The 25,272-nt window shown below is 39.3% G+C and overlaps 1 protein-coding gene across 1 annotated transcript; it reads right to left on the bottom strand.

Annotated features, from left to right (window-relative positions):
- Nucleotides 1-9,653: 9,653 nt before the first annotated feature.
- On the bottom strand, nt 9,654-13,534 carry LOC131959704 (WAP, Kazal, immunoglobulin, Kunitz and NTR domain-containing protein 2-like). Its single transcript, XM_059324918.1, has 2 exons — nt 13,349-13,534; nt 9,654-11,441 (listed from the first exon to the last, which is right to left on the bottom strand). The coding sequence occupies exons 1-2, from the start codon at nt 13,532-13,534 to the stop codon at nt 9,888-9,890; spliced, it is 1,740 nt and encodes a 579-aa protein (XP_059180901.1). The 3' UTR covers nt 9,654-9,887.
- Nucleotides 13,535-25,272: the final 11,738 nt, after the last annotated feature.

Genomic DNA, 25,272 nt, shown 5'->3' with positions numbered 1-25,272 from the left:
AAAAAGTTGCACTGTATTTATTACGGTACCACAACTACCGTTTTTTTTACCGTAAAAACAAATGATTGATACTGAGTGATCTGCAACTTAAAATAAATGTGGGCCAGGGGTGTAAAGTGGAGGTGACATAGCCCCTTCCTACACACCATATTCTTAAATTCACAGTTGTAGCAGGGATTGGGGACATAACACTACCGACCTAGACTTCTGCTTACAGAGCTTCCAATATCCTATCAAAAGGTCTATGTGCTGAATACCTGTAGCAGCCCAAACTACTGTAGTCAAACTACTGTAGTCAAGCTTCAGCCAACACCAGTGGATGCTGGGCCCACACAACCTTACAGAGTCCTGTTACCTGCACTACAAGAACACATTTATTCAAACTGTTAAAGTTTATCATATATTAGAACATAATGAGGAGAGAAGATGAAGGCCATTCTCATGCTCAGCGTTAGGGCTGTTTCCACTACCCAGACAATGCCCGGAATGAGGCGGGTCTCACTAAACGCCCCTAATTTGAATACGAGCAGCCCGGAGCGGACTTTTGTCGGGACTCTTTTAGTCCCTGTAGAAGAGCAGGGTCTTTTTTCTCCCCTGAAAACAGCTTGGTTACTGATTGGATAGATCGCTAACCGGGAGGTGACGTAATACTCTACATGACAACAACACGCCATTTGTAAAAGCCGGCAAAGCAGTGTTCCCAACTTAGCCACTTTGTTGCTAAGTTTAGCGACTATTTTTCAAGAAATCGACTGGAGATAAATCCAGCGACTCCTTCTTAATTCACAATCACTATGATTCCGGCTCCTTAGCCGCTCTTTAAGAAGAGTAAGGAGACGCCGTTAGCGGCAGTTAGCTACAGTTAGCTTTGTAGCAGTACAGTGTGTATGTGCTGCTGCTACAGGAGGTGTTCACTTAGCGATCTCTGTTTGTTTATAACAAGCACCAGACACTCTGTGCACATTTAGTGATGCCGTTAATTCACAGTCACTATGTTTATGATCAGAGGAGACTCATAATTAGCCATGCTGCTTTCAGCTGCTGACGTTGTGCAGTTAGCGACGGTGAAAACCATACGTCACCTCCAGAGTCCCCTCTGGGGGCTAACTTGTAGTGGAAACACGCAGAGTGAGCGAACTTTTGAGAGGGTGTGGCCTGAGACTTGGTGAGACCCGATGGCCACTTTGCCCCCCTAGTCGAAACACGGCTCCTGTCTCATAGGTTGTTATGCTGTAGCAATTTTAGGTCACCAGGACCAGGATGCCATGGAAATATCCATACTGGAATTTGGTTTAAAAAGCTTTTGACATTTTGGGATTTTCTGTATTTTTGACATTTGGATGGTGAATACTTTAATTCTGTAATCATCCTAAAGTTCACAGCAGGTCCTTTAAAAAAAGGGCCTGACTACAATAAAATAGCTACTATGGGGACACACATGAATAAAATTAGGCTCATTGAATCTGTAAGAGTCTCATCTGTTAACTGTTAAGGGACCCTGTATGCAGAAATATTCAAATATGATAGCGAAATAACTATTTGTACTGCATAAGAAGGGATTAGCATATAACGGGCATTTCTGTAAAAGGGAGAAGCGTTGATACCCATAGGACCAATATTCCTTTTGATATTGTGAGGTCAGAGGTCAAGGAAACCCCTTTATAAATGTCAGTGTCATACTTTGCTTAAATTTGGCACTTTTTTTTATTTAACTTTGGACACTTAGAGTAACTGATGTATAGAGCACAAATGTCTGTTTGGGGGTGTGGGAGCAGGAGAGGATGGGTCAATCAAACCCCAGACCTTTACTATCGATCCTTTGTGAAACCAAGAGTAAGTCTTGTTATTTGAAGTCAACCTGTAAATAAACTTCCAGGCTTAAATATGTCACATCCAACGCCACCAATGTAACTGCTTCCAGTAGTAGGTGTGGACGTCATTGTTTTTAAGACCAAGCCTGTTCTTTTACCCTAACCGTAGCCAAGTGGTGATATTGCCTAAAGTTAACCATTTTCTGTGAAAATTGTAGTTCTATTCACTCGACTATAACTGTTACATTGTTGCAATGTACTGTGTATTATATCATACATTAAGTTGTGAAGATATACTATGTTATTCTATACTATAACTACACTTCAATTTATACTAGCCTATGTCCTGTATCCTTCACTGGATTAACATAAACCAGATAATACTATATTATAAATATGTTAAATATGTTAAACTGACTCTTGCCAGGGCCAACTAGTGGACACGCTGACTAGTGTATCCCCTTCATGGCTTGAGTGGAGCCTCAAGAGCATTCTGTTATTAACAGAATCATCTACTCTTATCGCTTTTTCGGCATCTTTTTTTTTCCTTTCTCCTTTTTCACTTCCTTACAATAATTGTAATGATAACCACTCTCGCCTCACAGCAAGAGTCGCTGGTTTGACTGTGTGGAGTTTGCACGTTCTCCCCTTGTCAGCCTGGGTTCTTTGTGGTTACTCCTGTTTCCTCCCACAGTCCAAAGACATGCAGCTTACGTTTAACTGGTGACTCTGAATTGCACGTAGGAGTGAATGAGGGCGTGACTGGTTGTCTGTCTGTCCGCCTCTCGCCCAATGTCAGCTGGGATCAGCTTCAGCCCCCCACGACCCGAGTTTGGATAAGCTGTTAAGGATAATGGTTAAATTGATGAATTACAATTCAAACAATGTTTACATTACATGCAAATCTTGATGGTAGTTACATTGCAAACAGTCACTTGGTTGTTAACGGGGAGAAGACGTGGGAGTCACTGTGGTTGCCACATTTTAAGACATTTGGTGCGTTTCCATTGGGTACTTTTCCCTCTAGTGAGCCGCTATGGATGTGGCTTGGGAGAGAGGATCCGCCCAAGATCCACCCAACTTCACCGATTAGTGGCTCAGGTAGCGGCTCAGAAAGTACCTGCCTTAGATAGGTGAATTCTGAAAACTGAGCACCGATTTCGCGCATGCATAATTCATTTGCAGACTGGTGCAAACTTGACGCTGAGGAGTTAACATCTCCTGTTCTGTTGACTGCAGCTGGGAGAGACTGCTGCGGGAGGACTGGGTTTCAGCGCTTGTGAATGCTTTGGGATGGCGCTACTTGTTAAGAAGAGTAGGAACAAGTCTCCAAAAGTCTCCAATAAAACCAGAAAAAGTCTCTAGAATTGTCGCTGGTCGCTTTTTTGAAAAAGAGTCGCTAGAGGGGTCTGAATAGTCGCTAAATTAGCAAGACTGCTTGCTGCGTCGGTCTGTTGTCACACTCGGACTCCGTTGGTTAGCCGCTACAAAAGTACCTGTATGGAAACAGAGGCCGACTAGTAGGCGTAGTCAAAACACTCAACTGCCTTCCAAAAAGTACTCAGTTAAAACACACTTATTGGTCTTGGAGTAAGGCTTGTAAGCCCTCGGGGGCTTGTAAGCCCTGGGGCCCAAAGCAGTTGCTTTGCCTGTGGACAAAGTGCCAGTGTTTGACGAGTTGGGATGAGAATGTTTCCTGTCACTTTTGTCAAAGCAGCACTGAGGGCTGAAATGCCTTACTCAAGGCCACATGTGAGCGTGATTCAAGGCATTTCTCAATCATTTCTCCATTCAGAGCAGACCAGTTACCACCTACCAGCTTCAAACCTTTCAGCTGCTGCTGCCCCTGGATGATATACTGCCATGGGACCCTGTTCATCTCCAGTCAATGCGTGTGAGTGGCTACTGTATCTTCTCAATAGACGTTCCAAATGATATGGCCATAGCAGATGCAGGTCATGAATCAAAGGTCTTAAACCACCCGGCTAGCTGATGTGTTCCACAGGTGCTTCTGTCCGATCTCCTCTGGATACACAACACATAGAACTAGAGGAACCGGCTCGACTGTCCCGGTCTCTGCTGCTTGCTGTGTCCTCTCTACCTGGTGCAGGTCTACATGTGAGCCTCGCACGGACCACACTGACTATTCCTGCCTTGTGTGAACCGAGCTTGTGAACGCAATGACCCCATCAAATCAACAAAGTCTGAGAGGAAAAAAATATGTGAGTGAAAATTCTGCACCGCATATCAAAGCATAACTCTTGTACCCTTTTACTTGGCCCAAGTTAAATTAGAAAAGCATAAAAGTGCTTGAAAAATAATGATCACACATGTTTCGAATATGCTGAATTTTAATTGATAATAAAGACTACGCACTGGAGTGTTTAAAGGTGTTTTTTTAATGGATATAAAATCAGAGGAGAGGAAAAATAATTGATGGCATTTGAAGTTGTTTTGAGGGGTTTGAGTTTGATAGGTGAACTAGTTCCCTCAGCCTAACTGTAGTTTGCACCTGCAATTGCTATAAAATGCATCAGCTGGACTCAGTCCAAGCTACATTACACATGTACCACCGACAACTATTAACCCTTTAAAGTCCCCACTAAGAAAAAAGCTAAGGACATTTTTTAAATTCCCTTGGAGCAGTAATAAAACAACATATTTTTAAATTATTATTCTTATGATAATTATTTTATTAATTTCACAGACCCCCACAGAAGGCCAGCAGTACAAGTATCAATTCCATATACTATGCTAGATATTTACAATTACAGCACTTTGAAAATATCCCAGAAATAGTGAAAAATCACATTTGTTTATTATTAATATTAAATACACAATGTAAAAATTATCATTAAATATATGATATTGACAATCGTGAATATTCATTTTTTTTTATTTAATTAAAATTATAAATGTATTATCTTAGCATCACTACCATTATCACTAAATGACAATTCAATCTCTTTGATTCTCTTTGATTACTGTCTAAAAAACATACTCGACTATATATATAATTACAACAATTATCTGATTTGTTTTAGTCCATAATATGCATTTTAATTACATTGGTTTAGCTTCACATGCTTTACCTGAAAGGACAAAACAAGCTGTTTGATTATATTTTTAGAAAATCATTTTCCATTATTATACTTTTGTCTTGTCTCACATTATATATTTCTGTCAAGAACTCTGAAACTATGATATGTTGAAAAAATATGTCCACCTCTGAAAATTCCACCATACAGTAATGGCGGTTTAAGGGTGGCCAAGAGAGGTTCCCAGTGCCCCAGTAATATTAAGGCCCCCCTAACCAGACTGTCTTTAAGAGGCTGTAGTGGGCTCCATTTTAATGCTATAGTGAACATTTTGGTATCAATTGATTAGTGGTTGTTGGGTCAAAACCGAATGAACCTTTTGCTCTTCAGAAACCTATAGGGGACATCATAGAGAATATGTCCATAATTTATACAGTCCATGGTACCAACCATGTCATGGAAGTTGGCTGAATGACGCTTCGGATTTAACATTTTGGCTATGTCAGGTTAAAACCTTTACTAAAAAGGGATATTGCCATATTCACAGTTTCCATGAGCTCTGATATCTGACCAAGATATCTGAATAAAAATGGGTTCTATGGGGACCCTTGAGTCTCCACTTTACAGACATGCCCACTTTATTCTAATCCAAGGCAGTTTGGGGCAAAATAATGTTTTCCCCCCTCTTTTACAACACAATGGTAAATGTGTTGGGTTTTTTGCCTATTCTAAAATGGTTTATTTAATTATTTCTGCATACTGGGGACCTTAAACAGTCTTGGAAGTGCATAAATTTGGTATGACTGGAAAGCATCAAGCTCAATTGTATTCACGTGTGATGATGTAAGTCCCTATAGGAGCCATTTTACTGTAGTGATTCCATTTTTAAAAATTGCATATTGTCCCTGTCTTTTTGTGTATATTTGTAGCTGTTTTATGTTTTGTTTTGGTTATTTGCATCGCTTCCTGGTTGGTACCAGTCTCTTTGACTGACATTTTGCAGGCTCCTGACAAAAATCACAAATGATACCATTAAATTCTTAGACAATTATTATGTGAATCAACCAATCCAACCCATAGCCTCAATATGTGCGCAGCAGCTACGTTTTACATACATATAACTGTTAAAAACTAGTAAAACTAAGAAGAGTGTCATTTTGAAGCAGTGCTCTTCTATCAAAAAAGTGATACAATTCCCTTTTGGTATAAACTCTGTTTATATTGCTTTCTGATGTGATCCAAGGTGCTGCAGATCTAATATTTCTCTGCTCCAGAGTCTCAACAGCTGCTGAAGTGCAGGTCTGTGCTCCCAGGTGGTTTTGCCAGTAAAGGAACACCGTACATGGACTGATCTCCAGCCTCCCTCGCCGCTCTGGATGGGAGAAACAGAATCTCATCTGGGAAGTGGAACACCCTCGTCGAAGCCCACCAAGGTCTGTTCCGAGTAACCCAGAGATGCCTGCTGGCACCGCATGAAACACATAACTCTTGCATGGGATTGGATCTGAGGTTTACAGCTTAGGCTCCTTACCCAATTAGACTGGATCATGGAGGCAAAGCAAAACAGAGTAGGTTTTTACAATGTTAGAGATTTCTTCACAATGGATGGGTTCTGGTTTGGGGTTTTTGAGAACTGGGTGGGGGCAGGGTGTGCTGAGGATATGCTACCCCTTAGCCTCTTTTATCACAGCCTGTGATAATCATACAGGTACACAAATCTCTGTTTTCCAAGTACAGAGGCACCAAAACCAAACTTAACCCTCTGGAGTCTCCAAAAGATCCAAAGCATGACTTCTTCATGACATCCAGACTAGAAAATAAAGCAGCGTGGAGCCCTACTGTAAATTTACCTCTAAAGTTCTGGCTGTAAACTCCATAAGGCCAGTTTCAGTTTGATGATGATATACCAAGTAAAACTGGAGACAAGCTCAAATATATTTTTATAAAGTTATAGAACTGGATGTAACCCTCTTATATGTTATATTTGCAACCTTTGTTCACATTTGCAACATTTCAATTTTTTTATTGATCATGATAGTGTTTTGAAAGTAAAAAAAAGATTCAAAATCACATTTTATGTTGGACTAAAGGTCTGAAAAAAGAGAAAAAAAAGACACAAAATGACTAAAAAAAGAGACAAAATGACTAAAAAAAGACACAGAATTACTGAAAAAAGACATAGAACGACCAAAAGAAGACACAAAATGACTAAAAAAAGACACAAAATGACAAAAAAGACACAAAAAGACAGAAATGACCAAAAAAAGACACAAAATGGCTTACAAAGACAGGAAAAGATGAAAGGATTCAAAAATGGACAAAATAGCCCAATACTCCATAGAGTTAAGATATAAAAGAATGTATAAAAGATCAATAATAGGAGACTGATGTAAAATACGAAATTTTATTTTCCTCCCCAAATGAAACATAATGCCACTTAATTTCAAATAGAAGTACAACAACAAGATAACAGAAAAGCTTACATCATAATAAATAGCCAAAAAGTAATAGCAAGTAGATAAAAAATAAATGCCCGACTGAAAAAATGTAATGTTTTATAAAATATATTACAACTCATTCATTTGGATGAACCAAATCTGGCTGATTGGATACCCTGCACAGGTGCATTAACACGAGAAGTTAGAAATAAGTGGTAAATGTATGAAGGATGTTCTGACATTAAAGGTGCCAGGTGAAAATATGACTGGCAAATAAAGTATCAAAAGATTTGTGACAATTAAATTATGTACATAAAAAAATCAAAGTCAGTGGTGTCTGTTTTGTGCTTCAATGCAAGTCTGCAACCTCCATTTCTGCTGGAGGCAGCAGAGGGCATGAGGAAGTCAGAGTCTGGGGGATTAAGGATCATGATGGATGTCTCTTGTGTTCACATACATGGTATTTCAATCAACAACACCAATGACCTCACCATGACACAAACGCAGACACACAAAATGTTATGTGACAACCCAGTCGCCAGAATAAATGTTGGCATTATGTGTCTCTACAAATTACTGATACATTTTTGAACTACAAATATATTGAATATGAATGTTTCAACCTATTCTCACTGTGACACTGTTGCTTTAAACATGTGTTGGCTGCAACATATTGTAACCGTGACGATCACTGTTTCACAACTTAAGAGTTTAATACAACTTGGTTAAAGTTAGGTAAAAAGAACAGATTAGACTTATAAAACACTACTTCAAAACCTCCAACAATGGGACACAAACACCAGTTTAAAGTGGTATTTGTTAGTCCCCTCCCAGCAATCTAACAGTGGAATTGGGCTTTTAACATCACATTACTTTGTTATCTTACAGATAAACATCTCCATGGTTTCTTAAAGTCGAGATTAACCTTTTTTAGATTACAGTCATCATGTACATCTATTTAACAATAGATACAAAGTAAACATGTCTTTGTATTTTAATATCAAAATCCAATCATGACAAACCCTGTAAAACAAAATATGACAAGTGCTTACATTAGCTAGTGGCAATTCCAACGACCGATATCACGAAAGCCACACGTTAATCAATCTGCAACTTTTAGCAGCACTGAGCTAAGATGAATTAGTTAGCTACCTAGCAACAGCAGTGATAGCGGTTGTGATCACTGCCTCTAAGTTACACTGTGTTCATTCAGGGGAGGCTTCGCTAATTTTCTGCATGCCCGCACTACGTTCATCTCTCCCTGGTTCTCCTCCTGAACTAACAACAGGAGAGGGAGGTGTGTGTGTGTGTGTGTGTGTGTGTTCTTGTATTTCCTACATAGTGAGGACCAGAACACGTTTTTAACCAACAGAGTGAAGACATTTTTGCAAAGTGATGAAATTTTGGCCAGTCCTCACTTCTTTAAAGGCATTTTTGATATTTCAGACTTTGTTTTAAGGGTTAAAGGTTACATGATAATGATAATTAACTGAAACTGTATCGTGTGGTTTCAAAACGAACTAAAATTATAGTGGAAATGTCCTTCGTTTTCGTCTTTGTCAACTTTTTTCATACATAATGAAGATGGATAAGACAAAGGAAATAAAGGCAAAATTTCCTGTGACCTCTTTTAATCTCCTACCCAACAAAAAACCCATTACAAAAAACTAAAACTAATAAAAACTTAACTAAAACTAAAGCATTTCAAAAAATAAATATGAAACTAAAACTAGCAAACTAACTCTAAAAACTTATAAAAACTAACTGAATTTGAAAACAAAAATTAATGACGAAATTAAAACTAAAACTAATGAAAAAACCTAAACTATTATAACCTTGGCAGGGAATTCACTGTTCCAATGAGGGACCTCGCAAAGATAGAAGTACAAGAGTGTGTGTGTGTGTGTGTGTTTGTGTGCGTGCGTGCGTGCATGCGTGTGTGTGTGTGAAGCCAACAGTCCTGAAGTGGAGCAGTGCTTTTTAGCTCCAGTGTTAGCTAGCAGTAGAGTCCAGCAGCTGTTCCTCCAATGAGAAAATTTAAAAGGAGCACAGAATACAAGTTATTTCTTTGCTTAAGAGTCACCAAAGTAAATATTGGACCCATTTTTCAAAAGCCTATTAATTTTGTTGGAGACCTGTCTCTGTCTCAGCAGCGTAGAGATCAGGCAGCACAATAGAGTTAGCATTAGCCGAAAATTGCAAATTAATTTTCACATTGTTAAATGTTTCCACTAGCTGTGTAAACATGTAATGTTAGCATAGAAAATATAAATTCTTTATGCTTGGCATTCAGAACATCAAAGTTCTGAATGTCAACATTACTTTGCTTATAGTAATGTTCTGAATTTGATTTAAATTCCTTTCTTTCCTTTCTCTGTTTCCCTGGGAATTTAAATGCCAACATTTTTTGCTGGCGACTGGGCTGCATGTGACAGGGTTCCTCATCAGGAATTCCTGAAAACTTTCAAAAACAGAAAGAAATCCATTAAATGCACCGAGAATGGTCCTAAAAATGTAAAACATTACTGCAGTGAATGTTCAGAAGAGAACAGGCTGTTGCAGTGGAGTCTAAACTTTATGTACATTTTATATCCCTAACCCTAACCCCTCTGAGGGCTGTTGGTGATTGCTTTGAGAATGTCACACGTGTTCTTGGAGATGACCTCTCTCAGCTTCCGTACGCGGCGAGGGCTGGAAGAGCCCACGTAGCTCTCGGGCTGGAGGACGGCCATGCCGTCGTTCACGTTGCCCATGATGATGACCTGTCCCTCAGCGGCGGCTCCTGTGATATTTGGGCACGGGCAGTTCCAGTCCATGTTGAGGAAGGTAACCTCCAGAGGCTCCTTGCCAAAGAAGCGGAGCCCCATCTTCTCGTCCTTTAGGATCTCTTCCACAGTCACAAGGGCGTGGCCCGAGTCCTTCTCCTCTGTGAGCTCCGTCATGCGGCCAAGGACGACGAAGTCGCTCCGGCAGAAGCTCGTCACCATCTTGCCCCTGGGCTTACAGGCCTTGCAGTGGTGGTTCTTTGGGTAGGGGCACATCTCCTCGCAGGCTTCTTTAGATTCAAAGTTGTTGTCGTTGCCTTCACAGCCGCCATAGATGAAAGACTGACACTGGCGCAGGGTGCTGCTGTAGGCCCACCGTGGCTCGTACGCCTTACAGGGGCCCTGCAGGCTGGGGAGCCCGCAGGGGCCTGAAAGCTCGGGACCGCAGCACTGCATGCAGTCCTCATATGTCTCAAACACTTTCCTGGGCTGCTGGCTGCTGTTCATGTGGCAGTGGGTGAAGGAGAAGCAGTTGTTGGTTTTGGGTTCGTAGTACCAGCTGACTTTCTCCATCTCGCTCCCACAATCCTCTGTGGTATCAGGTGGTTTCTGACACTCGTCTGGCTGGCAGCGGCTCACGTTCTTGGGCTCTGGAGTCTTGGGTGGCTCTGTGGGCAGCACACTGAGTGGGTGTTTGGCCTGCACAGAACCAGATGGGTTCTGAGCTGTGCAGGTGTAGACGCCTGAATCCTGCGGCTGGGCGTTGTAGATGACCAGCTGACCGATGTTTGTGACCACCATATTCCCTCTCACATGATTAGGCCTCATGGTGACCCTCTCCACCCCCTCTGGGAGCTGCTTCTCCCAGGTGATCTCAGGCCGGGGGCGACCCATGACATCACACAGGAAGCTGGCTGTGTCGCCTGCACTCACAGTCTGGTGAGTGGGGCTACTGACCAGGACGGGTGTCTGAGGCTCGGTGGGAGGTGGGATAGTGGCCTGGAGAGGAGGGGTGGTGGGGCGGAGGGTGGTGGCTTGGGGCAGCGAGGGGCTGGTGTTGGGCCAGGTGAGGTGGAAGCGGCAGGTGACAACAGCCAGCGTGATGCCCTTGGAGCAGGCTTCTGCATCCATGTAGCACTTGTTGTAGTAGGTCATACCGTCAGACGCGCAGGTGAAGTGCGGCTCCCTCTCGCAGCGGTCCCGGCACTTACACACCGGCTGGCCATCCCAGATGTCGCACTCAGACCCCTGTTGGGTGCACATAAAACTGGTGCAGGTGGCTTCTTTGGGCATTCCCATTGGGCCTTTCTTCCCGTCCAGGTAACGTGCTGCCACACAACTGCGGTTCCCACACACATTCTGGCAACACTTCTCGAAGGACTCACACTCCTGTAAGAGGAGAAGAGAGAGTTACAGATGCAGGAGGCTGCAGCATCTGGAAAGTATTTTCAATCAACATCAGTTCTCAAATGTTTTACTTCAGCAGAGGTAGTAATACTGCAGCGTAAAAATAGTATCAACATAAAAATAGACTTAAAGTACCAAAAGAAAATAAACTTGTTATGCAAAAAAACACGTTTCAGAATAATCTATATCATATTATTGGATTATAATGATTAGTGCATGAATGTGTTCATTGCTTTAAAGGTGGATCAAATGATCATGTATTTCTCTTTATTTGAGATATTACTTTACATTCTGCGGGGTAGCTCGTGAATTTCCCACTGGGGATCTAATACAAATTAAAGCAAGGATAAGTCCTCTATCCCCAGTACTGTGAAACATATTATTAAAATACTCATTACAGATCAAATGATCAAAGTACTGTTTACAGAAGAAATTATCAGGATACTCATTAAGGTCCATATTGTCTAAGTACTCGGTACAGATCAAACTTTAGTAGAAAGTACAATATTTGCCTCTAAGATGCGGTGGAGAAGAAAGTAGCAGAAAGTAGAAATACAAAAGTTAAGTACGTCAAATATGTACTGAAGCAAAATAAGTAAATAAAAACATGTGAAATATCATTTATATTAGAGCCCAACAGATATATCAGTTGACAGACATTATCGGCCGATATTGGCCTATTAAAGGCATATCAATATCGGTGAATATAGTGTGTGTATATATATACATAATATGTGCTGTTCTGAAAAGTTTTTTACACAATTTAATACAATAGATGCAGAAAATGTTGCATAGCATAGCATATGGTTTTTTTATTCTTGCTTTTAACACAGTAACAATGTTTCTTTAGCTATCTATTTTATTTATCCTATTTATTCTTTACTTTCTCAGTTATCATTTATAGAATTGCCTGACAATGTAATATATTGCTTGTATATTGTATAATAATGTTAAATATTGTAGAATAATGTTTTATGTTTGAGAAAGTTGCTCTCTGGATATTGCAGAGTAGTGGAAAATTGTTGTACAATCCACATAAAAAAGGTTTATTTTATTCCAGCTCAAATAATATCTGTCATCAATATCAGCATCAATCTCAAATATCCCATATCGGTTGGGCTCTTATTCATAAAATACACACTGTAAAAAATGTCTGTAGATTTTACGGTGAAAAACTGCTAAACCATGACAGCAAAAGACCGTAAAATGATAAATGGGTTAATTCAGTTTCAGTAACAATGAAACACTGTAAATGTATATATTAGCCAAAACAGTTTGGGTTTTTTTTTTATTTTATTATTTTTTAAAATACATTACTCCACTGTAAAATACATTGGCACCGTGTAATACATAAACAAGCCAACATTTTTACACTAATATTTTGTAAAAATACTTTTCTCACTGTTAAATGTGCTAAACACCATATCTCTAACAGAAATATATACTGTAATATTTAATGGTAAAATCTTTAATTTATGCAACATTTATAAAGTATTTTCTTATCAATTATATGGCAGAACATCGTTTCTTTTGATGGAAAAACTTTTTATTTTTTACGGTAAAATATGGAATAAAATAGCAATCTTAAACGTGAAAACAACAGTGCTAATATAATTTTACCGTAAAAGTAAACGGTAAAGTTCTGGCAACCACAGCTGCCGGTTTTTTTTTTGTTTTTTTTACCGTATAAACAACAGGGTTTTTTTTTTACAGTGCAGAAACTGTGATATTAAGAATACTTAAAGGGACAATTCAATACCAAAATCAGAATATATAATATTCACACCAAGATAAATTAATAACTAGCACTACAGTAAGAGAAAAACAATATTTTTGATTTTGGTATGAACTGCCCATTTAATTCTGAAAAGTGACTTGAATGAGTTTACCTGATCAGATTCACACTCTCGTGTACAGGTGCTCATGGCATCCACCCACAGGTTGGGGTTCATGTCATTGGGGCAGATCCCCGGGTGTGAATAGGTGATATGAGGCAAAACTCCGACCTGGTGCTCCATCCACGCTGACGCACACACCAGGAACCAGATCCACCGTGGAAACAGCATCCACCACATCTCCAGAGCGGAACGCAGCCCAACAAGTGCTGAACACTGTTTTCTTTGAAAGTTTTTCAGATTTATGTGACCCAGCAGAAAGTTCTCTGTATATAAAAGTAGGTGAATCGACTCACTAGCGCATCACACGTGTGTGACTTTGCGATGTGTGTCAGATGAGTCCAGTCTGTTGTCCCTCTTCATCACCGCTAACATCAGCCGCCAGGCTCCTCGCTGCATGGCAGTTGTGAGTTGTTGGAAGAAGCTTTTTAAAAAGTCAGTGAGTGGTGAGCTTTGGGCTGGGACTGGCGGGGCACCTGCCTGTTAAAGGGATTGCCGGTAACCCCGTTTAACCCTTTGCGGGCTCCAGCGGCGCCAGAGCGCACTGTGCGTAAAGACGCACGCGGAGGAGAGACGCGATTTGTTGCTTTATTAAATATATGTAGGCTATTATTTGATTATTGAACGAACTAAAACTACATGTTCAGTTAATATAAACTCTAACCCGAACGTGAATTCAAATCGTATCCAGCAGTAACTCCTCTTCTCTGAATATAAAAGGTGAAATGACACATGTTTTTCTAATTAGTCATTAGAAATGACGCACTTTAAATGTTCTTTGGTTTTAATATTTGCTGACAATGACGTTACATCATTTCCATGTACAAACGTCGGCATATTGATATTGAAAATATAATTTTTATTAAGGTTTTTCTAAAGTCTTCATAACCGAACGGCTTTAAATCATATACATCATTTATATTAAATAATAATGTGGATTGTTGCCGAATAATTTAAACGCGATTTTACTCCAACAAAAAACATTTTTTAAGTGAGTCTGTAGGTGCTTTTTAGCAACATCTGCAGAGAAATTATATTTAAATTTGACCTCTTTTTTAAACACAATTGGCAAAATACAAATATTTTTAATGCATTTACGTTTTATTCAAACGAAATGTATGAACACGTGTTTAACCTATCCATGCCCACAACTTTATTTTAACTTTAATTTATTTTATTTTATGTTATTTATATATTGGTGGAAGTGTTCTCTGGCCATGCCTAAGCACACATGGAACTACTGTTTTTGCCATTTACTCCATAATCGTTTATTATAAGTCTTCTAATTTAGGGGAAAACAGCAGTCCCTTATAGTATGATATGATTTCAAAGATGTACACACTGTATGTGGTGAAAAAACATTCATATGGAAAAGATTTAAACAACCTGACTTTGACTATAAAAGTCTGATTTTTAACGTGAATATTTCAACATTGTACAGTACTGATGATACTGATGATCAAGACTTTAAACCAACCAGAATTTGAAATAATGATGATCACAATAAAAATAAAATCTTTAGCAAAAATTTTAAAGTTTTAAATGTCTTATCGTATCAAACCAACAACAGTTTGGTAAATATTCCCTGGACTGCAGCCATAAAAACTAGATTTAAGAAAATAAATTAAAACACAGATATCTGTTTGCAAATGAACTCTGTATTATTTCTCCTCAGTTTGAGGCATTAGCTCAGATAGTTTAGTGACAAAATAAATATCTAATTAAATCTGCATATTCAGTGCACATGTTGCTTTTCCAGTAAAGAGTAATAGATCCAGCAGTTGTAACATGTTTTTGTTTTTGTTTTTTATGCTTATTCAGTTTGCGATACCATGTAAAAGCTTTGAATTCATATTAATTAACAGTGTTACACTACATAGTGGAAGCTGGTCTTGCATGTACAGTAAAGTAATATTAGGAGCTTTTCCTGCCCCAGCAGCACATGTGACCAGTGATACGTGACTGCTGCTGCTGCTGCACAACCATTTCTATTCTTTCAGCCGTGGACTTAAACTTAACAGTATACAGTACATGCTCTACATTCTACATAGCATGTCTTTGTACACAGGATTAGTTGTGTGGATTTATTAAAATCTCAAAATGCATACATTCCAGAGAATCTGTTTTGCAACTAAAGGCAGCAGGATATTACACTGACAAAACTTAATTGTGACATGATAAGAGGGTGTCAGCCAACACTTTCAAGTATTAATTTATGAATCTGGCTTCAAAGCTTGGACTTAAAATAGCAAACACAATGTGAATACAGCCCTTTTGAAAGCAGCAGAGGTGAGATGAGGACAATGCAACTAAAAAAATAAAAATACTTTGAAGATCAGGTGATGTGCTCCACAGTGGGCGTGTGTTGGCAGAGCATTTAATGAATGAAGGTGTAATTACAATTTGTGCTGCTCATTCCTTTCCTGTGTAAACGTCTTCGACTGGTTTCCTCCACAGTTCAGCTGAGGACAACCCAGCTATTAGACTGCCTTCCAGTCCAATAACAGTGGACTCATGCTGTGTTGAAGTGTTTGTGTGGGAGATTGTTTGTTCTTGATGCAGACTTGGTGATTTTTGTGTATGTGTATGTGTGTGTGTATGTGTGTGTATGTGTGTGTGTGTGTGTGTGTGTGTGTGTGTGTGTGTGTGTGTGTGTGTGTGTGTGTGGTTGTGTGCGTGTGTGCGTCCGTGCGTGTGTGCATGACAAGCAAATAAATAAAGGCTGTTTATCTCGAGCCTGCCGAGCTTTCAGAGCTGCAGGTCTCAATCCTGTAAGAAGGATTATATTTGCTCTATTTTGCTGCCAATGACGAACAACTGCACACATTCTGCATGTATGATTAACTATATCTGCTTATTTTAAGATATTTACTGTGTCTGGGACTTTCCTGTGATTTATGGACTGACTTCAAACCTTCAAGTTCTCTAATTTGGTCACTTTCTGTATCCAACGGCAAAAATCTTGATAGAAACTTTTCATTAGATACACACACAAAAAAAAGACTACATCCCCAGGACAGGAAAACGTCAGCTCACATTACACACAGTCTGAACCTGTCATGTACAAACGATTCATATGGAGGCGAAATTAATAAACTTGTCAAACCCAGTGAAGATAGATGCATCCTGGGGCTACAAATGATGAGGCTTATTTTTGCACTCAGAAAAACATTTTAAAAAATAAAACCCTCAAAAACACAAAATCATACAATGGCACTCCCTCTAGCAAGAGGTTATTTGAGGTTTCAAGCTTCAGTAAAAGTACTTTCATAAAAACTTTCTCAACTATATTCTGGTGCAATTTTGGTGAATTAAAGCTACACTAGTCAATTTAAAAAACAAAAAAATCCATTTAAGCAGCAAGTTTCCGGTCCTTGGTCACAAGGTTCATGAGACCAGTGTTAAATCCAAGCAGCAAACTCCAGGCCTGGAAAGAGAAGCCAATATGGAAGTGCCTTGAACCTGTATTCTTTGTAATGGCCAGCAGGGGGCAACTCCACTATGCAAAAGGAAGCACAAACGTAAAGAAGACTACTTCTCATAAACATGAGTTTATGTTTCAGTTGCTAGTTTAAAGTCACCTTCGACACAGCTTGCTGTTCATTTTCGTTTTTTTCCCCCATTTAGAGCAAAATAGACGATAAAACAGGGTAAGGGCTACCTGGTGACTGGAGGTGACTGGAGGTGACAGTCAGTCGGTTACATGTAGAGTGTAGTCGAGCTATGCTTAAAATTCAGTTTTGGCGTCTAATAGGACTTCTGTTCTTGTCCCAGTTTACATGAAACTGAGAAAATATCTGACGGGAACGTATACTTCTCCTCAACACTAGGTGGCGATATCAGCGTTTTAGCAGGTTAATTCGGCCCCCTTTCTGTTGACCTATTATGTCATCATAAACAAGTGGAGAAAGGCGGGAATCTGGCATTTTCAAACAACAAGTCACAGCGCCCACGACCTGCTTCAGGAAGTTATTGTCTCTACACTTTGATGTTCTCCTCCTAGGTGGTTGATCTGATCCACCTCAAACTTTGTCAGACCAGCCTTAAGGAGTGTATGATGCTACACTGTGAGAGTTATAACTTTTGACTGGGGGGCGTGGCCTTAGCAGCACAGCGAAATACGATGTAACGCCATGACACAAGAACCTGCTGTTTCTCCACTACATGTGTTCAGATCTTTTTCCAAACTTCTCAGGTTTAATACAAAGCTTAGGGTTGATAAAAAGCTTTTGTCTTTTTTTGCATGCAGTTGCCGTGGTGACCATCCACGCCATGAAAAAGGAAGTTGTTGTAACTTCATCATACATTGTCCAATCTGCCCCAAATTTGATATGATTCACAAGGGTCCATACCTGAACACATCCTTATCTCAACATGCAGTCAAAGTCATAGTGCCCCCTATTGGAGCCTCATACTACAAACTTCATCCGATTTACATGCCATTTTCAATGTCTGAAACCACCGCAGTGCCTGCCAGCGACCGGCCAGCTCCCTGATGCGCATTGGGTGTGAGGGCCCGTTCACTGCGAGGGCCCGTTCACTGCTGCTTGCAGCCCTAGTTTTGTTTCCTCTCTTTAATCAGAAAAATAACTAAACGTGAAAGTATTCTTTTGTCACTGTGGGTGGCCTGTATTAGTAAAAGTACATCCAGAACTCCTATTAGGTTGGTATTGACAGACAAACATTGAGCAACACCGAGGAAAGAAAAACAAGGAGTTTCTTGCTTTGTCACCACTTAAGAGCTTAAGTTGTTGTTTTCAATCTTCATCTCACTTCTGATTGCTACGCCTGCAGCACAAACTGACGGAGCAAGTCAGCAGACAGCCAGAGCCAAAGCTCCCTGCCATATCATGTAGCTGTGCCCATAGGCAGGGACATTACTGAGCAGCCTGGCAGCTGAGTTTTCATTCATCCAGGGTTATTAGCATCTGTCAGTTTTGGCATGTTGCAGAGACAAACAGAGTGTGTGTACGGGATCAGTAATAAAGAAACGCTAACCACTGCGTCTCTGTAAATATCAAGCCACAGTGTGTGTTTGTGTCTGGGCAAGAGACATCTTGCTGCCCTGGATCTGAGGTGAACTCATCTTCTTAGTCCTGCCATGGAGCTGTCAGTCCAAGTGGGAAATTAGGGGTAAAAAACCGCCATTAGTGAAGAACACAAGTTTAGACTAAGTGATAGAAATACTGAGATGTGAGCAGCGTTCCAAATCCAATTTCTTTAACTATTTTTTTACATACTACTGACAGATCTATCCTACTGCCAGCGAGCTAATGCCACAACTTAAATATAAATGTAGGCATGTGACTGAGATAACATGTATGTGTATGGCAGTGGTTGAAAAAGTATTCAGATCCCTTACACAGTCCTGCATTCAAAACGTAAGTAAAGTAATAAAGTATCAGCATCAAAATGTACTCAAAGTATTAAAAGTGAAAGTACTAATAATGCAGAATGGTCCTGCTCTGATGTTTTTATACTGCTATGAGGTTTAATCAAAAAAAAGTATTATCTGGGTTTCAGTCACGTGATTATGATGATGCGCGATGGCGGGGCGATTTTAAAGCTGCGTTCGATTGCACTCAGACGAGAGAGAGAGAGAGAGAGAGAGAGAGAGAGAGAGAAAGAGAAACGTCGTATGCTTGAAGTCGTATGCTTGAAGTCGTATGCTTGAAGTCGTATCTATAAGCGGCGCAGCTGTCAAGTCTTGCTGTATATGCGCCTCCAGGTTGTGTGTGTGCTTTTTCATCCCTACTACGCTCACACAAACTCTTTAACAAAGTGGGAGTGCAAATACCACTACAAAGTAATCCTTCACTTTTGCTAAATTAAACGACACATAACAGACTAAATGTTGAAGATAAAGTGACACCTCACGGTGTGTGGCGCCATTTTGCTTTGACGTTTTCCACGTATTTCCGACCTACTCGGGCTGCGTGGATCCTACCCGAATTCCCGAGTCGGAATCCCGAGTTCAAGGGCCGTTCTATTGCACTTTTCCAACTCGGAGGTCGGATCTTTCACAGTTCCGAGTGCAATCGAAGGCAGCATAAATGGAGGGCAGGAAGTAAACATCCGTGGCCTAAACATGGAAGAAACCATAGTCTGCACGATAGCCTGCTAATGCTAGTATGGTAGCGCGCCTGTATCAATCACATTGCTGTTAAACAAATCAAATAAATGAAAGATACACGTTTTGGTCTCTCTCAACGCTTCCATCTTGGTCACGCTTGCTGGCCAATGTTAGCATGATATCGATCGCCCGCACTCTAGCTTGCCCATATCAATCACATTGCAGTTAAACAAATTAATGATACACATTTTAGTTGGTCTCTCTCAATAGCACCATGTTGGTCAGATAACCTGCCACTAGCCCCTGACTCAGCGGTTCGGGGTTCCAGAGCAGCAAAGACTTGGTGCTGCTGTGGAACCAGTTTTCCCGGCCAGGAGCCGGCTCTTTGGCGGTGGAAAACCAAAGAACCGCTCACAATTGGGCACCAGACCGAAAAACTTTGGTAAATCCACTTTCTGTGGCGTTGTTCAGTTAGCTTTTTACATTTCTCACCTTTATGGACTACAACATTTGGTATTCTAAAAAATGCTTTTCCTTCTCTGTTTGAAGGATTGGAGCAGCCGTATACTGCACGAAACATAGGCATTTTCTCAGACACATCCAGCTAATTCACTTCCTGCCCTCCATCTGAATTTCGCGCTCTAGCGATTCAGCAATGTGACATCATGTGAAAGCAACCAATTACTAAATTGATCATGTTTTTTATGTTAAATCTCGACCTGAAAAGTAACTGGAAACTAACTAACTGTTAGCTCTACCAACTGGCGCAGTTGTTAAAGTGATCGCCCACTGATTGGAAGGTCTGTGGTTCGATCGCTGACCATGGCAGCCTGCATGTCTAAATACCCTTGATACTGAACCCCAAATGCGTTCACCAGTGTATGAATGGATTCCCAATAGTGGCAGGTGGAACACTTTAGGATAGCCTCACCCACCAGTGTGTGTGTGTGAACGGGTGAATGAGTAGTGTAAAGCTCTTTGGATAAAAGCGCAATATAGGTGCACTCCATTTACCATTTAACTAAAGCTGTCAGGTGAATGTAGTAGAGTAAAAAGTACATTTGCCTCAAAATGTATAATTCTACATAAAATGGAAATACTCAAGTACACGTACTGCAAAATTGTACTCAAGTATTCTAGGGCAGAATACTTGAGTACAATTTTGCAGTACGTGTACTTGAGTATTTCTACTCAAAAGTCTAACTGCAGTAACTACACAAAAGGTGAAACTGAGAAAAACTGCTGTAAAAATGTTTTAACTTGTTTTAACTGGCCAACCAAATGGTCTTTTGATAGATAAGTGATATGACACTTATTTCTACATGAATTGATGATGTAATTTTTTACACTAAAAAAATCATGATGATTTATTTGACCTTTGACCCCAAAAATGTAGTTACTGCACTCAGGTTTTGCTGGAAAAGGTTCTAATAGTGATGATAAACAGGGTGCAGTAACAATGTCGTTGTCTTCTTTCACCTTTTATATTTTGTTTTCAGTGAATAAACATTTTTAAATTGATTTTGTTGAAGTGTATTGTAAATGGTAAATGGACCTGCACTTATATAGTGCTTTTCGACCACTCAAAGCGCTTTACACTACAGACTGCGCTCATTCACCCTTTCACACACACATTCATACTGGTGGCAGAGGCTACCCTAAACGGTCCCACCTGCCACCATTGGGAATTCATTCACACACACCGATGAACACAGCATCGGGGGCAATTTGGGGTTCAGTATCTTACTCAAGGATACTTCGACAGTCTGGGATCGAACCACCAACCCTTCGGTTGGGGGCCATCCGACTCTACCAACTGAGCCACAGCCGCCCCCTCCCTCTCTGTGTGTTGTGGCATTTTGTATTTGTCTTCTTTTGTAGGAGGGGCCACAGGTCAGGCCACTCCTCCAGTCTGCAGAGGCTGGAGGAGGCTGGAGAAGCACACCTGAATCCAGTCTCAATCACTGAGGCTATATAGAGGAGCTGAGGTCTCAGCTCTCTCTCCTCCACAGCCACCACCTTGGTTTGTTTTAGTTGGTTTGGTCTAGTTTAGTTGGTTTTGTTTAGTTTGGTAGTTACTTTCAGCTTATACACCTGCATTTCACCACATTGCATGCATGCACACACCTCACCACTGAAATACTGACTCACATAATTACGTTTCTTTGTGTTTTCAGTGAATTAAATAAACATTATTTTCTTATAACTTGAATAAATGTGTGGTCTCCCTTGTTTTTGTCATGATCTATGAGCGGTTCATGACAGTATTTTAAAGCGTTTCACAACTCTATTCAAAGATTTGTGTATTTGAATATTATAAAGAAATGTTATATTTTAGTCTTAATATAATTTTATGTCTTTTTTTTACTTCATCACTATCCGAAGCAGACTGTGGTAAGGCAACTACTGCTTGGTTTTGAGTTGGATTTTGTGGTTTTTATATAATTATTTCTGTTTTATATTGTAACACAGTTTTAGATTTAAATTTTGCTTTATTTCAGACATCAAGGGGTTCATTTTTAGTTATAACTCAATTTTGACCAAAAATGTAGTTACTGCAGTTAGACTTTGTAGGGCAGTATAGTACTTGAGTAAATGTAACTCATTATATTCCCCCACTGGTTTATGTATGTATAAACAAAGAATAACACCATCCTGCCAAACTCACCTGTTTTTTTTTTCCACAAATTATTTTATTTTTCAATGTTATGTGTCCTTTTATGTTTTGTCAATCATCCGCATCTAATATTACCTCCGTATTTGTTAGTATGTCCAGATTGTTTACATGTGTATGCACTAATTGGTGAATAAAAATAAAACAAAACAATGTGACATTTCTTACTATGAAATGCATTGGCATGCAGAAGGATATCTCTGTATTTTTGACATACTGCCTTTGGCATACTACTGTATGTATTGGCATCCTAAATAGTATGTTAGTATGAGTATTGGAATGCACCCTGGGTCTTAGTGAATGGGATGGAGACAGAGGGGCTTCTAATAGATCCCTGATTGGCTGTGACTGCACTCTAGTGGCTGACAGGAATAATTACATACTCATTTAGTTTCTTTTTTTTATTTATGGTATACATGGTTGCACATAAAGTTGGAAAAAAATGTTTTCAGACACAATCCTCTGTTGTGTTTTCATTTTCATTGTGATGTGTGGAAGAGATTGATTAATAAGGTTTTGAGAAGATATACACTTTATTTGTCAAGAATAAATCACATGCTGTTGTGATCGTACCACAGGTGAATCTTGGGTTCAGTGGCGGTTCTAGACCAATTCTACTGTGGAGGCCAAGGAGGGGCCAGTGTTTAATCAAAGGGGCACATTAAAAAACTGCAAAGATTATATTTAAGCATTCAAAACCTTTATTTTAGCTTTTTTTTTTTTTAAATATCATTGAAGTATATTTGAAAGATACAAAAACATTGATTGAAACAATGAGACTTACTTACAATAATTATTTTTGTACTACAATCACATTTCTCATTTTTGTGCACAATTCTTTTTATTTTGAAAGTGCAGCACAGTGAGAATTATGTTTTAAAAAAAATAAAATATATATATATATATATATATATATATATACACACACACACACACACACACACACACAAGCTTTTATTGCACAATTAGACTATCATACGATGTACACATTCTGGGTTCCTTTTGTGTACAATGAGATATTGTTTGAACAAAAAATACGTAAGAATTGTTCAGTCGTTCAATGATATTTAAAAAAAAAAAAAGCTAAAATAAAGGTTTTGAATGCTTAAACATAATTTTTATTACAATGATGTATGTGAATGTAATGATACATTTATAATGATGAAGTATATTTGAAAGATACAAAAACATTGATTGAAACAATGAGACTTACTTACAATAACAATTATTTTTGTACTACAATGACATTTCTCATTTTTGTGCACAATTCTTTTTATTTTGAAAGTGCAGCACAGTGAGAATTATGTTTTAAAAAAAATAAAAAAATAAAATATGTATATTTATACACACACACACACACACACACACACACACACACACACACACACAAGCTTTTATTGCACAATTAGACTATCATACGATGTACACATTCTGGGTTCCTTTTGTGTACAATGAGATATTGTTTGAACAAAAAATAGGTAAGAATTGTTCAGTCGTTCATCATTATAAATGTATCATTACATTCACATACATCATTGTAATAAAGATTATGTTTAAGCATTCAAAACCTTTATTTTAGCTTTTTTTTTTTTAAATATCATTGAAGTATATTTGAAAGATACAAAAACATTGATTGAAACAATGAGACTTACTTACAATAACAATTATTTTTGTACGACAATGACATTTCTCATTTTTGTGCACAATTCTTTTTTTATTTTGAAAGTGCAGCACAGTGAGAATTATGTTTTAAAAAAAATAAAAAAATAAAATATGTATATTTATACACACACACACACACACACACACACACACACACACACACACACACAAGCTTTTATTGCACAATTAGACTATCATACGATGTACACATTCTGGGTTCCTTTTATAAAGACATAAAAACCTGGATGGTCCACAACTTCCTAATGTTAAACTCGGAAAAAACGGAAGTGATTGTGCTGGGACCCAAACACCTCCGAAACTCATTATCTAAAGACTTAATTAGCATTGATGGCATTACCCTGGCCTCCAATACCACCATAAGGAATCTTGGAGATATCTTTGATCAGGATCTGTCATTTAACTCCCATATAAAACAGCATTTTTTTCACCTATGTAATATTACAAAAATTAGACACATCCTGTCTCAAAAGGATGCAGAAAAATTAGTTCATGCTTTTGCTACTTCAAGTTTAGATTACTGTAATTCCTTACCCTCTGGCTGCTCCAATAAATCCCTGAAAACTCTTCAGTTAGTCCAAAATGCTGCAGCTCGTGTACTGACAAGAACCAAGAAAAGAGATCATATTTCTCCTGTTCTAGCTTCGCTGCACTGGCTCCCTGTAAAATCCAGAATTTAGTTTAAAATCCTTCTTCTCACTTACAAAGCTCTAAATGGTCAGGCACCATCATATCTTAAAGACCTCATAGTGCCATATTACCCTTCTAGAGCACTATGTTCCCAAAATTCTATGTTACTTGTGGTTCCTAAAGTCCTTAAAACTAGACTGGGAGCCAGAGCCTTCAGTTATCAAGCTCCTCTCTTGTGGAATCATCTCCCAGTCTCAGTACCCTCTCTTTATTCAAGAGTAAACTTAAAACTTTCCTCTTTGACAAAGCCTATAGTTAGGGCTGGCCGAGGCCTGCCTTGGATCAGCCCCTAGTTCTGCCGCTATAGGCCCAATGTGTCGGGGGACACGATACATTGGGGCCCTCTTTCTCTCTCTCTCTGATGTCCAAATAATACATGACACAAGCTTTTATTTTCCCAGAGTACTTGCTCTTTCACAGGGTGTCGAGCTGTGGTCCTGCTCGGCATCACTCCTGCTGGTCTCACTACCGTGGATCTGGTTTGGCCCCAGACGGGAATGCTCCTCTCCTGGTCCACTCACCATCACTACTGGCCAATGGTGGTGCTTCATCACCTGCTGCTTAAATTTTTACAATATTGTGGAATTATTACATTATCAGGACTTGCGAAATGAAGGCTAACCTGATAATGAAATAACCTCCCATTAATGTTATACTTTATTACATTATTGGTAAAAAGTGTATTACATTATTGTGAAATGCACTTTATTACATTATCGGGAAGTTATTACATTATCAGTTTTTATTACATTTTCAATGAACTCAAGTGCAGATTTTCATTACATTATCAGGGTTATTACA

Source organism: Centropristis striata, chromosome 21 (assembly GCF_030273125.1).
Source record: "Centropristis striata isolate RG_2023a ecotype Rhode Island chromosome 21, C.striata_1.0, whole genome shotgun sequence".
NCBI lineage: Eukaryota > Metazoa > Chordata > Actinopteri > Perciformes > Serranidae > Centropristis > Centropristis striata.
Note: the sequence above shows the minus strand (reverse complement) of the source record. Positions and strands in the feature narration are given on the sequence as shown.

Excerpts from the sequence above, each read along its gene's own strand:
- LOC131959704 (XM_059324918.1), bottom strand. The coding sequence starts at position 13,534 with ATGTGGTGGATGCTGTTTCCACGGTGGATCTGGTTCCTGGTGTGTGCG. Across the intron at positions 11,442-13,348 it reads GAGAGTGTGAATCTGATCAG|GAGTGTGAGTCCTTCGAGAA; the intron begins GTAAACTCATTC and ends CTCCTCTTACAG.